The sequence below is a fragment of the Pelophylax lessonae genome (genome assembly GCF_965119305.1).
Source record: "Pelophylax lessonae genome assembly, chromosome: 12".
NCBI lineage: Eukaryota > Metazoa > Chordata > Amphibia > Anura > Ranidae > Pelophylax > Pelophylax lessonae.
The window spans coordinates 136370981-136387243 of NC_138779.1; the positions used below are offsets into that span (position 1 = coordinate 136370981).

At 41.1% G+C, this 16263-nt stretch overlaps 2 protein-coding genes across 3 annotated transcripts in view; both read left to right on the top strand.

The window, feature by feature from the left end:
- The window catches only part of ALG9 (ALG9 alpha-1,2-mannosyltransferase), a 297275-nt gene that overhangs the window by 205484 nt on the left and 75528 nt on the right, over nucleotides 1–16263 (top strand). The window lies entirely within an intron of this gene.
- Nucleotides 9946–10266, top strand: LOC309568526 (small nuclear ribonucleoprotein E). The gene has a single exon (XM_082274213.1). The coding sequence runs from the start codon at nucleotides 9970–9972 to the stop codon at nucleotides 10246–10248; it is 279 nt and encodes a 92-aa protein (XP_082130339.1). The 5' UTR covers nucleotides 9946–9969; the 3' UTR covers nucleotides 10249–10266.

Consider the following 16263-nt stretch of genomic DNA (forward strand, 5'->3'; position numbering starts at 1 on the left):
CCAAAGTCATGAAATGCTCGTAGCTTCCGGTATCTTAGGCCATAGAGCTGATTGGAACCATTCTGGTCTCCAAGCAGCTCTATGGTCAACTGACGGAAAAACCGGCTGCAGTCTGGGGTTATCCATTGGGACCGGAGAGCCCAAGAAAACCGTGAAAGGCGGTGGGAGGGTAGTCAACTCCCACTACTTGTAAAAGCAGTCAGCGGCTAATTATCCCCTAGGATTGCTTTTACATGAAAGCCCACCTCTGGCTGTAGAAAAACGATACCAAGATGATGCCTAAATCTGCAGGCATCATCCTGGTTATTGCACTTAAAGTCCAGGGACATACCAGTATGTTGCTGGTCCTTGTTTGGCATATGTTGTAAGGTTCTTTTTCTTTCATGCAGTTTGGGGGCTGAAAGAAAAAAGAGAACCTAACAGATTCCTCCATTCACATCGATCGATGTGGATGAAAAAATCTCTGCCAGAAAGTGTGTGGTATGCCCACCATTAGACCTCCTAGCACCCACCCACCTCTAATGATGGGCATACATGCAATGTTCTCTTTTTTTCGTTCAGCAAATGGGCTGAACGAAAAAAACGACATGGCAGATTCCTCCATTTGCATCGATTGATGTGCATGAAGAACTCTCTTCCAAGAAAAGTGTTAAAAAATATATGGCGAGGATAGGGGAGATCCAACCTCTGTGAGCACCCCATCCCCTATTCACCAGATTTGCTCTTTTTTTTTTTTTTCTTTAAATGCGGTGGTGAAATCACCTTCTACAGTGCTGCACTCATTGATTTACCTATATGCTGAGAGCAAACGCTGTTGCTGGCAGAATAAACAAACCAGTGCTGCAGCTGATGATCGTAGCTGCAAAGCAAACAGTAGTAACAATAAAACATTACAATATAATAGTGTACCGTGCAGTACAACTGTAGAATGGTGGTATCTGCAAAGAAAACTATTGTTAACAATGAAAAACACAGCAACAATAAAACATTACAATATAATAGCATACATTACAGTAGAATGGTGGTATTTGCAAAGCAAACTGTGATTAACAATGAAAAACAGTAACAATAAAACATTACAATATAGCAGTATATTTTAAAGTACAGTAAACCAGTAAGAACATAAAATTAACTCAATAAAACAACAACTGTTTTTGGCTTTTCATTTTTATAATTTTTTGAGTTTTTTTTGTAACTTTTTTTACACTTTTTTTGTAACTGTAAAAAAAACATTAAACGTTCCAGGCTAGGGTCTCTCAAAATGTGATAGCCATCTAACATCTTTGGAGACCCTGTGTGAAAGTGTGCCCTAATACTCTACTAGTATGTGGTAGTGACGGAAACAGTCCCCGATGCAGAGAACAGACTGGCCAGGAAAGAAGGGACAAAAATAACGGGTGTCACGTCTGTATACATGTTTTCTACAGACACGGTCTTCTTTGGGGTGCTCTTTGGGGAGGGGTACCAAGGAGGACATCTGGAAAATGCCTCTTATGCAGCCGGCGCACTGAATCTGGATTGTGAATTTGGGCCACAGTACCTTTTGGATACAGAAGAGCTGTGATGATTTCTTCCTGGAATTTTTGGAAGGATCCACTTCTTCCTGATGCTTTGTATAGCATAAGCGTTCAGCAGAGCAAATTGGAATAAGTATACAGACACTTTCTTACATAGTTAGTGAGGTTGAAAAAAGACATCCGTCCATCCAGTTCAACCTATGATGTGTGTGTGTTTGCTGTTAACCGTACATTGTATACCCCTCTATGTTGTGGTCTTTAAGGTGCCCATCTAATCGTTTTTTTTAAACTATCTATGCTCCCTGCTGATACCACTGCTTGTGGAAGAGAATTCCACATCCTTACTGCTCTTACAGTGAAGAACCCCCTACGTATTTTAAGGTTAAACCGCCTTTCCTCTAGTTTTAGTGAGTGGCCACGTGTCTTATTGTATTCCCTTACTCTGAATAGTTTGTTCCTTATGCTAGGGTCGCCAGTACAGTCTTTGTACATTGATATCATATCCCCCCTTAATCGTCTCTTCTCGAGAGAGAGAGAATAAGTCCAGTGCTTGTAGTCTTTCCTTGTAGCTGATGTCCTCCATTCCCCTAATTATTTTTGTTGCCCTTCTCTGGACTCTCTCCAGTTCCAGCACATCCTTCCTTAGGACCGGTGCCCAGAACTGGACAGCATACTCCAGATGTGGCCGGACCAGAGTCTTGAAGAGAGGGAGAATAATCTCTTTATTTCTGGAGTGAATCCCCTTTTTTATGCATCCCAGTATTCTGTTGGCTTTGCTTGCAGCGGCTTGGCATTGCATGCCACTGCCAAGCCTGTTGTCTACCAGTACCCCCAGGTCCTTTTCCATCCTAGACTCACCCAGAAGTTCCCCCCTAGTGAGTAGCTTGCTTTCTGGTTTCTGGCACCCAAGTGCATTACTTTACATTTTTCAACATTAAACCTCATCTGCCATGTAGTTGCCCACCCCATTATTTTGTTCAGGTCCGCTTGTAAGGTTTCCACATCCTGCATAGAAGATATTGGCATGCTTAGTTTAGTATCATCCGCAAATACTGAGATTGTACTAGATATCCCCTCCTCTAGATCATTTATGAATAAATTTAAACAGGATTGGTCCCATTGGTTCTTGTACCAGCATCTGGCCTTATGGCATTTAAGAAGGGCACCGTCGTTGAGGTCTACCTCTCCCATGTTAAGGTTGTATTCGTGGACACAGAGGGGCTTTTCAACAACACCAGTCGCCGTTGCACTTTGGACCGTCATATCTGCGTGAATGGAGGACAGAAGGAAAACATTCCATGTATCCCTCCACTTCACTGCAAGCAATTTATTACACTTCAGACATTCTCTACCCCCCCCCCCCCAAACTAAGTTGGGAATCTACAAGCCATTGGGGGAAGCCCTGGCGATTAGGTCCCACATGCACCATTTCCAGAATCACAAAGGTGACTAAAAAAGTGGCACGCTTGTGTAATAATTGTCCACGTATAAAAGGTACTCCTTTTCAAATCAGGGTGACACCATGTCCCAAACAATCTTGCCATTGCTCCCCATGTAGTCTGGGCAGTTGGAGGGCTCCACATGGCTATCTTTTCCTTGTAAATCCGGAAACTACATGTATAGCCTGTTGCCCTGCTACAGAGCTTGTACATCTTGACACCATATCTGGCACGCTTGTTGGGGAGAAACTGCGAGAAAAGAAAAGCGAGGCAGCAAGAAAATTCAATCATAATTGAAGTGATTTACGAGGGGGCCGAATTTTGTGGAGCCGGTCAAATTCAGGGTCACCCCAAGGACGACAGAGTTCATTGCCACTGAAGTGAATGAACAGCAAGATTTGCTCATTTGCTCTAGTCCTGGCCATGGCAGCAGAGAACATGGACATATGATGAATTGGGTCAGTGGACCAATATTCCCGCAACTCCCTCTTTTTAGTAATTCCCATGAGGAGGGATAGGCCCAGAACATTTTTTAAATTCGGAAGCAGTGATACGTTTCCATGCAAATTCTCTGGCAAGGGTCAAATTTGGATTTGTGGCGATGAATTGATCAGCATATAAATTGCTTTGGTCCACAATAGATCTGTACAGATCTTCCGGGGGGAAAACACTCATGAAAAACCAAGGGAAGTAAAACCGTCTGTTTCCACCTGAATTCTGGGTTGGCTAGTGAATGGGGAAAGTACGAGCGCTGCAGAAGTGGTGGGCTCCCAATCAGGATTTGCAAGCGGATCAGGAAGGACACTGCGGGCTCTATGGGCCTGTCTTCAAATTATTGGTGGCTGTGGGATACTACTTGTGCTAGCCACCGCACAAGCTTGAACTGCACTTATGAGACTCACCACGTCACCAAGTGTTACTGCAGTGCTGGTTTGACTACGACCAGGCTGTACTAGGCCACTGGTGCTTGCAAGTTCACCAGAAGGTTGAGCGTCACCAGTATGGACACTCTGCTGCATACGAGAACCCTGCGTTTGTTGCACCTCTGCAACAGAAGAATGGGGTCGGGTATGCCTGATCTTAGTAGGGTCCACTACTCCGTCGTCAGAGCTATCTGTCAGGGTGCCGCTGCTCTATACAGGTTCTAATACTGAGGCTGATTTTTACAGGCTTCCCCATCACTCTCATCGATCATGCTCAGCATCGTGTAGGCCTCTTCACTAGTGTACCTCTGGATATTTTGGCAAATAAATTTATAGGTACCTAATGTGACTCACTGGTAAAAAAGCACCTGGTTGTCAAGGACTGTTTGAACCGCTTCCAAAAAATGTAACTGCTAGTGCTAGCAGAGATCAGGCCTGACTCTGCTAATGCTGCGGTTTAGTGTGCTGTTTATTGGCAGTGACAGTAATCTGCTGATACTGCACTTCTGGGGGGATGGGCAGAGGGGCTAAACGCAGCTACTGGCAGGTGTCGAGGCTGATCCTGCTAACACTGCATTTTGGGAACACTATACTAAATTATTGGGGACGCTAGTATAGTTCCGATCTGATCAAAGATATTGATCCGTTCAGACACTATACTAGTAATGGAGGTGTTCAGTGTTTGTGTGCGTCACTGGCAATCAAAGGGTTAAAATGTATTACTAAAGATGCGGGGAGCAATCTGACGCTGTCCTGGATTGATGCTAACTAATGTCACCTGTGACACTAATACAGTGATCAGAAAAACGATCTTTACACTATAATAGTGACACTGTGACAGGGCAATGAAGGGGTTAGCTAGGGGTGATGAGGGGGTAAATCTTTTATTAGGGGATGTATGGCGGGTATCCTAAACCTATTTGGGACTGCTACTAACTACCACTAACTGCCTCTCACACTAACTGAAGTCACGAATTACACTAATACAGTGATCAGTAAATTATCTGTATACTGTATATAGTGACACTGTGACAGGGAGTGAAAGGGCTACCGGGGGGGGGGGTGATCAGGGGGTTAAATATGTGCCTATGTGTACTAGTGTCAGTGTAGTGCTTGTGTACTCACAGTTGATGCTCTCTTCTCTTACGCTGAAACCAAAAAAGGGCTGCAGGAGAGAGGATTGCATAATTTCCTGTGCCTGTTTACATTGCACAGGCACAGGACGCTCTGCAATTGGTCAGAACCGATCACCAGGTTCAGGCCAAAAATCATGGGCCTGGGCCTAATGACTGATCGGTTCTGAACCGAATCAGCACATCATGGGGACTGCAGGTGGGCACTCATGCCCCCTAGCCCCGCGCGCGACCGACGTACAGTTATGTCAGTCATGCAGCCGAGCCACCTTGCCGCAGTAAATCTGTGGCAGGTGGTTGGTTAAAAAGACTTTCACTTAGTACTTTCTGCTGAACCCCCCCATCCCCAGAACATAAAATGATTTACGGCCCTGGCTGCTTCATGTCTCCTGAAGTCTTGCAGTACTTTAGATTTAGTAGGGAGGCAGTTGCCTGTTTCCAGTCATATGTGCACTGCAATTATCTGCCCCCACCCCTACAGAAACAAATAGGAAGCAATATTTCTCTTTAAAATGTTTAGTGCATACATAGCAGTGTTAAACTATCCAGATCTGTTTTGCATGGATCATACTTTTAAGCCACAGGAAGGATGTTTATCATTGATTCTGAAAATCTTTTTAGTTAGCTGATCTTCAGTTGTCAAACGGGAAGTGTTGCTGAACACATAAAAGGTTAATACTGAGTTAATATATATAGATTTTACATCCCCACTACTTCCCCTTGCCAACCACTGACTTAGTTAATTGTAGTATGTTGTAACAAGAAGTAGGGCTAATGAGACTTAAATAAGCTCGCTGGTGGGGACAAAAGAAGAATGAAGTACCAATCTGGATTTTTGGCCAGCAGTCATAGTTTATAAACCAGGCTTTGTCTTTCCTCAGCTCTCTTCCCCATTGTCAGGGTAATAGCGTTGCTTGTGTCCCATCTTCCAATAGCCCAGTTTCCCAAAGGGTGGGTTGAACGCAGGCAGAAGTGTTACTTGTTACCATCCTATTCAGGGCATGTCTTGTGAGGGGAGAACGTATCTCTACACGTTGCCATCAGCAGCACATTCAGGAGAAATCAGCACGGGCTGCAAGTCTGAAAAGCTCGTCAGCTCTATTGTCAAAGGCTATTAGACGAATGGTATAGATTGAATCAACGGGTAAGGAGTGAGGGGAGTAATAATAATGTGCGCATTTTGGCTAGAGATGTGCTGTGGGAATGCTACTGAACATTTCTTCAGCAGGTTGGAAATTCTGCATATATTATTAACTGTTTGTTGCACTTCCAAGTTGAGTTGTAAAGTCTGTGCTCTTTCCATTATCCTAGTAGATTAGCGTCTGTGTTTTAAAGTAACAAATAGGAAAAATGAAGATGTGGAGAAAGTGCAATAATAAAGTGGTCTTCTAGCCCAGTTGTTTAAGAAAAGTTGTCTGTGTGTTATATCCTCTGTCAGGGCTGTGTCTGTGTGGAGTAGAGCCTTGAAATGTTATGTACCATATAGTTATTGCAACTGGATAAAATCTCTTCTTAAGCAATTTTGGAGCACTGGTATCATCAATATAGTCCTTGAGTTGATTGTAGTGCTGTTATCCATTTGTTATGTTGTTTCAGCACCTAGAAAACAAAGCAAGTCCCTTTGCTCTGTGAAGAGCATCAGGTAGATTTAGATTTCACTTCTCTTCCTATCCCAGAAACCGGGTCTGACCCTTCCCCCTCTGCTCAACATGAGTAAAAAATGTTGCTTGCAGGTGTATTCTAGGTTAATAAACTATTTGGCATCTCTGTTGGTACACCTCACATACCTATATTAGAAGCTGAGCATTTAAGTGTATGTCAAGCCAAAACGTTATTTTTTATTATAATTTTTATGCAGGGCCCACTGATAGTTTTCTCTTTACTTCCTGTCCGAAAGACAACATAAAATGGGAGGAAATATCTACAAAGTAAGCAGAAATCTCCCTCCTAGACCAGTGTTTCTCAACCTTTTTTTCAATCAAGGCACCCTTTCCTCCAAAATTTGTCTTGAGGCGCCCTATTCTAAAATGTAAAAACTATTCTGATCGTTTTACATAATGCAGCAACATCAATACACGTAGGACACACAACATTTAAGGTGATTTGTTCTTTCATGCGCTTTTGAAGACAAACCAGTTTCCAGTAGTATTCCAATGTTTTCTCTTCTCCTTCTCCCCCCAAAACTCATGGATAGAGGCAGGGGAGGGTCAAACAAGGAAGATATGCAATCAAAAGACATCCTTCTTATCAACTGATGATGTCATTGGTTAGGAGGTTGGCAGCTAGAAGGTTGTACTGGTGTACAATGAAAAGCTGTGGCTTTGTGTTATTAAAAGGTAGGTTCCATCCACCCACTTGCTTGTATACAATTTTGGGGCAATTTTTAGGCATTTTGCTAAGGCGCCCCTGAAGAATCCTCAGGGCAGGTTACTCTGGTTGAAACTGGCTGACTTAGACAATTTCCTTGGAAATAGGTATCCCCATTGCAAGGTTCTAATCCTTGGCCTCTAACATCGAAAATAAAAAAAGGTTAGCATTAGATATACTTTAAATGCAAGATTGTTATTTAAAAAAAAAAACAAAACCCTTTTGAATCTTATTCCATTTGGATGTTAGCTGTTCTCATATTTCAGTGTAAATCCAGTCACTGCCAGCTGAGGGGCAGTTCATAGCGACTTCTGAATGTTACTTAATAAGGAGGGCATGCAGGGAGCTTCTTTAATGAGAATACATTTTTGTAACTATCCATTAAATTGAATAAATCCACAATCAAACATACTAGTGGTGTTTTCATTGACAACCCCAGTTTCAAAAAAGTTGGAATGCTGTGTAAAATATACATTAAAACATAATGCAATGATCTGCTATTCTCATAAACCAATCATTTATTCAATAGAAACCATATCATATGTTTAAACTGAGAAAATGTACAATTTTAAGAATAAAATAAGGTAATTTTGAAATGAATGGAAGAATGTCTCAAAGTTGGGACAGGGCAACAAAAAGCTGGCAAAGTGGTACTAACAAAGAAGAGCTGGAAGATCATTTTGCAGCTAATTAGGTTAACCATTAACAGGTCAGTAACATGATTGCATATAAAAAGAGCATCTTAGAAAAGTCAGAGTCTCTCAGAATTAAAGATGGGCAGAGGTTCACCAATCTGTGAAAAGCTGCGTCTAAAAATTGTCAAATAATTTCCGATTGTAAAATTGCAAAAACTTGAAATAAATCATCATCTGCAGTACATAACACCATTAAAAGATTGAGAGAATCTGGAGAAATCTATTTGCACAAGGGACAAGTCCAAACACAATATTGCATGCCTGTGATCTTCAGGCCCTCCGAAGGCACTGCTTTTAAGTGGGTTTAAGAGGCATGGTTCTGTGATGGACAGGACTGCATGGGCTCTGGAATACTTGTAAAAGTAACTATGTGTGAACATCCAAAAATGCAAGGTAAAGCTCTATCATGCAAAGAAGAAGCTATTTCCAAACTTGATCCATAAATGCCACTGTCTTCTATGGGCCAAAGCTCATTAAAATAGTCTGTTACAAAGTGAAAACCTGTCTAGTGGACGGCCACGAATATGGGTGTATGTATGGGGGTGCATGCATTTTTAATGGACAGTGTATTGAATGGGCAGCTTGGCACCATCAATGCTGAAGGATATATCCAGGTTTTAGAGCAGCATGTGCTCCTATCCAGATGACATTTTTTTGGGGAAGGCTTTTCATATTTCAGCAGAACAATGCAAAACAACATACTACATCTATAACAGCATGGCTTTGTAGTAGAAGAGTTTGGGTGCTTAAATGGCCTGCCTGCAGTCCAGAATTTTCACCAATTGTTAATGATTGGTGCATCTTGAAACAAAAAATTTGACAAACAGAACCAAGGACTGTTAAGCAGTAAGAATCCAAAATCAGGACACAGTGGGGCAACATTCCTCTCCCAAAACTCCTGGTCTCCTCCATTCAGTAATGTTTACAGAGTGTTAAAAGAAGCAGGGATGCTACACCGTGGTAAAAAAAAAAGCCCTGCTACATTTTTTTTGAGACATGTTGCTGTCATCAATGTCAAACTTACCTTATTTTTTTTCCTAAATTGGTACCATTTTTCAGTTTAAACATTAGATTTATTTTCTGTTGGGAATAAAATATGGGTTTATGATATTTGCAAATAATTGCATTCTGTTTATATGAAGATTTTAGTGTCCCCTTTTTTTTGGAATTGGGGTTGTACATTCTGTCTGCTAGAGCAAGTGCAGCATATGGTACATTCCAGGCATGCCTCTGATCCCTGTGACAGTTGCCAATGTACTTTCAGTATCTCACAAAAGTGCATGCACCCCTCACTTTTTTGTTAATATTTTCTTATATCTTTTCATGTGACAAAACTAAAGAAATCACCGGTGTCATGTAACTCATTAGTGTTACAAGGTCTCAGGTGTGAATATGGAGCAGGTGTGTTAAATTAGGTGTTATCACTCTCACTCTCTCATACTGGTCACTGGAAGTTCAACATGGCACCTCATGGCAAAGAACTGTCTGAGAATCTGAAAAAAATAATTATTTTTCTACATAAAGATGGCCTAGGCTAGAAGAAGATTGCAAAGACCCTGAAACTGAGCTGCAGCATGGTGTCCAAAACCATACAGCAGTTTAACAGGACAGGTTCCACTCAGAACAGGCCTCTCAATGGTCGACCAAAGAAGTTCCAGAGGTTGTCTTTGGGAAATAGACATCTGAGTGCTGGCAGCATTGCTGCAGAGGTTGAAGGGGTTGGGGGGTCAGCCTCTCAGTGCTCAGACCATACACCACACACTGCATCAAATTGGTCTGCGTAGCTGTTGTTTCAGAAGGAAGCCTCTTCTAAAGATGATGCATAAGAAAGCCTGCAAACAGTTTGCTTAAGATTACTGGAACCTATTAGAGCAGTTGCGAATCTCTCGACGAGCATGGCTTACCGTGGACAGGGACAAAAAGTGCAGAAAGTGATGGTTCAGCCCATCAATCTTATCTTCAGATATCTTCAAAATAGATCACGGATCCAAGTGTGGCTTTATGAGCAAGTGAGCATGCGCATCGAAGGTTGCATCATTGGATTTGATGAATATATGAACTTGGTGTTGGATGATGCAGAAGAAATCCATCTAAAAACAAAGTCTCGGAAACAACTTGGTCGTATTATGTTGAAAGGAGACAACATTACCCTGTTACAAAGTGTTGTGAATTAACGGAATAAAGTATGCTTTCCTAGTTGTGTACTCCTTAACTAGATCTTCATAAATGTATATATAATGAAAAAAGAAATTGTCTTAAAAAAAAAAACAACCTTTTAGTTTCTCGTACAAACTTGTTTTTGATAAACATTTTCAAACTGTAAAAAAAAAAAAAAAAAAAAAAAAAAAAAAGATTACTGGAACCATGTCCTGTGGTCTGATGAGACCAAGATAAACATATTTGGTTTAGATGGTGTTAAACGTGTGTGGCGGCAACCAGGTGAGGAGTACAAAGACAAGTTTGTCTTGCCTGCAATCAAGCATGGTGGTGGGATTGTCATGATCTGGGGCTGCATGAGTGCTGCCGGCAGTGGGGAGCTACAGTTCATTGAGGGAACCATGAATGCCAACATGTATTGTAAAATACCGAAGCAGAGCATGATCCCCTCCCTTTGGAGACTGGGCCGCAGGGCAGTATTCCAACATAACGACCCAAACACACCTCCAAGACGACCACTGCCTTGCTAAAGAAGCTGAGAATAAAGATGATGGACTGGCCAAGCATATCTCCAGACATAAACCCTAAGCATCTGTGGGGCATCCTCAAATGGAAGGTGGAGGAGCGCAAGGTCTCTTAACATCCACCAGCTCCGTGGTGTCATCATGGAGGAGTGGAAGAGGACTCCAGTGGCAACCTGTAAAGCTCTGGTGAACTCCATGCCCAAGAGGGTTAAGGCAGTGCTGAAAAATAATGGTGGCCACACAAGATATTGGCACTTTGGGCCCAATTTTGGACATTTTCACTTAGCGGTGTACTTACTTTTGTTGCCAGCGGTTTAGACATCAATGGCTGTGTGTTGAGTTATTTTGAGGGGACAGCACATTTACACTGTCATACAAGCTGTACACTCACTACTTTACATTGTAACAATGTAATTTCTGCAGTGTTGTCAAATGAACAGACATAATAAAATATTTACAAAATAGTAGGGGGTGTACTCCATTTTGTGAGATACTGTATGTCAGTTCTCAGCTAGTCTTTCAAACCCTCAAATATGACAATGTCATAGCTGGTCATGTGTGCAGCACCATGGCAACTGCAGAATTAAATAGAGGCTAAACTTGCACCATCCTCGTTTTTTTCTGCATTAAAGCTGGCCATACGCTGTTGGTTTTCTTTTTTTCTTCATTCAGCCAGATTCCTCCATCCACATAAACTAGGTTGATTGAGGAATCCCACCCTGACAAGACATTGTATTCTAACAGCAGCTCCCACTGCTGTCAGAATAGACCAATCAGTGGCTCAAGCCACTGAGAAACGTTTCCATCATGTCTGTTTGACAGAAGTTGATCAACCTGTCTTTCTGTCAAACAGGGACAGCCACACATTGATCAAAATTTGTCTGGTCCCTACTGAACTGGCTGAATTTTAGCTAGTGTATGACCAGCTTTAGTATTGCCTGCATCTCTCAGAATTAAATTATTCTATAAGGCAAATGACAAAGCACAAAGTTCCATAGCAACTCATCAGAGCTCATACGTTACTGGATCAGCATACTTGTACATAAATAACATACATCAACATATTTAAAAATGATGAATAACATCAATGAACCAATCTTGGCTTTTCAAAAGGTGCATTCATACCTGTAGATGTATCTACTTTCTAATAGTGAACCTCTTGGTAGATACAAAAAAATGGTGGCACATTGTGTAGGACAGTGGTTTTGAAGGTTTCACTGGCTGTCTGTAGACCCTCCCTAAAGTCTGCATTCTCCTGCATTCTGGTGAAAGTATATTTGAACAAAAAGTGTAGTTTTTTTCAAAGTGTGTAATTGGGCTCCCGTTTTGTGGCCATCTCAACTACAAATAATGTTTATTGGCATTTCAGACTATGGAATGAGTAAATACTTGCTAGTTTTCAGCAAGCAGAGGCAGTTGATCCTTTTTACCATTCATTAAGATGTATGTAAACCCTAAAAATTAACTTTTTATTTACTCCTATTTGGTCTGTTAAATATACAATTAACCACTTAAGGACAAGGCCTGTTTCTGACATTTGCTGTTTACAAGTTAAAATTAGTTAACGTTATATTTTACTTTTTTTTTAGCAGAGACCCTAGAGAATAAAATGGAGATTGTTGCAAAACTTTGTCACACCGTATGCGCAGCGGTCTTACAAACTAGATTTTTTTGGAAAAAAGTGTACTTTTTTTAATTAAAAAAATAAGAAAAATGTAAAGTTAGCCCAATTTTTTTTCTATATTGGGAAAGATTTTGTTACGCCGAGTACATTGATACCTAACATGTCATGCTTCAAAATTGTGCATGCTTGTGGAATAGCGACAAACTTTGGTACTTAAAAATCACCATAGGCGTCACTTTAAAAATTTCTACAGGTTACCAGTTTAGAGTTACAGAGAAGGTTTGTGCTAGAATTCTTGCTCCCGCTCCAACGATCGCGACGATACCTCACATGTGTGGTTTGAACACTGTTTACATATATGGGCACGACTTGCGTATGTGTTCACTTCTGCGCGCAAGCTCGGAGGGACGGGGCGCTTTAAATATTTTTTTTTTCTTATTTAATTTACTTTGTTTTGTTTTTTTCACTGTCCCTTTTTAAAAAAAAATGTTTTGATCACTTTTATTCCTATCACAAGGAATGTAAACATCCCTTGTAATAGAAATTAGCATGACAGGTCCTCTTTAGTGTGAGATTTGGGGTCAAAAAGACCTCCGATCTCACATTAAAAATTTTTTTATTTTTTTTTAAAAATAAAAAAGTGTCCCTTTGAGGCCATTAGGCAGGAAATGACGTTTGATGTCGCTCCGGTCTTTCAAGGGCATAGAGTCAAGTGGGGGCTATCTTGCCCTCACTCGACTTCCTGCCCAGCAGCAAAGGGAATCAGATCATTTTTCCCGCCACCGACAGCTGCGGTAAGCTAGGAAAACGACCGGGAAATGGCGGGAGGGGGGTGGTCACCTCTCCCTCTGCCCATAAAAGTAATCCCATGGCAAATCTGCCACTGGGACCACTTTTATGTGAAAGAGGACCCCCGGCCGTGTAAGAAAATACCAGGGTTATGGCAGCTATCTGCTGCCATAACTCCGGTATTTAACGTCAAAGTAGTGAGATAAATGCACGGTGAGCGGTCCGGAAGTAAAGTGTTACTAACCCAGGACCCTGCGTTCACTATATGTGATGTCCCACAGTAATGGAAATGCAAATTATTTTAGTAATTATAAACTGTTAATTACCATTTATCATTCGCAGTTAGAGCAATCTTGTTGGTGTCTGGTAAAGCTTGTAGGAGGAGTTTTCATTCTACTCTGATTGTCCTATGAGGCTGCAGGACCCCTAACCTTCTGTCTGGACAATGTTGGTTCGCCCTGTGCTGTTTATATACACTCTCCAAAGGAAAGAAAATTAGCAATACACACCAAACTGTGCATGTGCAGCTAACCGCCAAGGCTCTGTTCTATCAGGAGATGGTTTGGGGACTGTGGAAGAAGTGGAGGATCAGAGAAGACAGGATCATACAGCCTTTTTACACAATGCAGAGGGTTAACCCTTTGGTTTCCACAATGAGTATAACTAACATGCTTTACTGCATATACAGACTGATTTTACTGTTGTAGGTTTGGTAACATTTTAAGTGTTTTACTATATCTGTTTGATAAATGCAAAAAAATAATCATTGATTCTGTCATAAAAACAATACACACCCTATTGTATGTAGCTGAGGAGAGTGGGTGGTGTTCTGTTGTCCTAACTCACATAATGTCTGATAACGCTCTCCTCCATAGATAGGGTTGAGTGAGCTTTGTAACCAACCCTAGGACAGAAAGGGTTTACTGGCAGGACCATCCGGTGGAAAAAAACTTAAAAAAAAAAAAAGAAAACTAATGCAACCACCACATATATACAGTAAGGGCTGGTAGGCTCCAGTATATTACATTTTTTGTTCTTGGGTTTAGATGCACTTTACTGATGTAGAACTTTGCTTAACATTGTAATAGGGATATGAATGCAAGTGGTAGCACAAGGGAAGGTATAATCATGTCCTAAATGCATTTAATGCAAACTTAGTTTACAATTTATGTTGGGTTTCAAACTAATCAGACATTGATATCTATTCCTCTATAATTAAATAGGAACTTTACCCCAGATTTAATTTTTTCAATCCCCTCTTACCTTTTATTCTGGGTTGTCCTCAATAAGCATACTCGCATGCCCAGTGAATCCAGCATTAATCTATTGCAGCCTTTCTCAACCTTTTCAACACAGAGGAACCCTTGAAATAAATTTCTGATCTCGGGGGAACCCCTGCTAAAAATTCTAAATCTACAACTCATGACACATTAGTGTGACAGACAGTGGGAAGAATGCTCCTTACTTTTGTCATCATTGGGAAGAATTACCCCCTTACAGATAGCAAAAAGTAACAATGGTGTCAATGGAAACTTATCTGAGAGGCAGAAATTGCTCATTTCTCGAGGAACCCCTAACAACCTCAGGAGGAACCCTAGTTGAGAAACCCTGCTATTGTAATCCCTGGTTCCACACCGCCATCTTTTTTTTCCTCTTCACTGGGACATGGTTATTTCTTCTGGGTTCTTGCTTTAGGTGCTTTGAGTGACTAAAAAACATCTATAAGATTTGCCGTAGCACACCTTCAGTTGGTACTGAGTCTAATACATTGCTCAGTACTTTTTCTTACCGCTAAATAAGTAACCCAAGGCTTGGAATATGTTCCATTGCAAATGATTATTTTGTTTTTCTCTTGATAAGGATTTTTCAAGTTGCCAAAGCTATTAATAAGAGGCAGCCAAAGCCAGAAAGCTTTAACATCCGCAAAATAGGATGGCAACTTGGCCTCTAAATTGAATGTAATTGCTTATACGCAGCATGCAGCTTCTCCTTTTGTGCTTCTCTTAGCTTTGTACAGCTGAGTAATTCTAAGCATGTGATTTATTTCTTCTCGGCTCTGCAAGAGACATATTTGTGCAGAAGATAATATCCTTGGCTGGAAGTGGCCTCTGTGACGTCAATCCCAATGTTTTGTTGTGCCCTGGAGAAGCGCCCCATTTGCACACACTGCATGGCTTTATCAACATTTGGTACAGGGATGCAGTACTGGATCCTGTGGCACCGTACAGGGTAGAACAAAACACGTTTTAAACATGCACTGCGGAAAGCTTGTCGTTTTTAAGCATTCTGAAAAAACATGTTTCAAGGAGCACATGAAAATAAATCTGCTCCTGAGATTCCTGCTTGGAATTGCTTTATGTGCATTTTTAACCACTTAAGCCCCGGAAGATTTTACCCCCTTCCTGACCAGGGCCTATTTTGCGATTCTGCACTGCGTGACTTTAACGGACAATTGCACGGTCGTGCGATGCTGTACCTAAATGAATTTGGTGTCCTTTTTTCCCCACAAACAGAGCTTTCTTTTGGTGGTATTTGATCACCTGTGCGATTTTTTGATCATGCGCTATAAACAAAAAAAGCGTAAATTTTTCAAAAATAACAATATTTTTCACATTTTTTATATGAAATTCACCCCCAAAAAAATGTAAAAATCAAATTTTTTTAACATTTTCATAACGTTTGTGCAAAAGTTATCGCGTTTACTAACAAAGGGAAAGATTTTTGTCATTTTTGTTGTTTTTTTTTTAACGTGTACTGCGATTTTTTTTTTTTTTGCGGTACTGCGACATTGCGGCAGACAGATTGGAGCCTTGACTGACATTTTTGACACTTTTTGGGTTACCAGTGATGTTTCTACAGTAATCAGTTCTATAAATATGCACTGTTACTGTAAAATTACACTGGCAGTGAAGGGGTTGACTTTTGTTTGAGAGGGAGGGGCTATGTGTGTCCCTAGGGGCGTGATTCTAACTGGGATTGGCTGTGGCTTGAGATGTATGAACAGTGATCAACGGTTCTACATAGTAGAACCGTATGATCATCATTCATACACCGGGGAGAATGACAGGCGGCTTGTTTACATTAGCCGCCTGCCT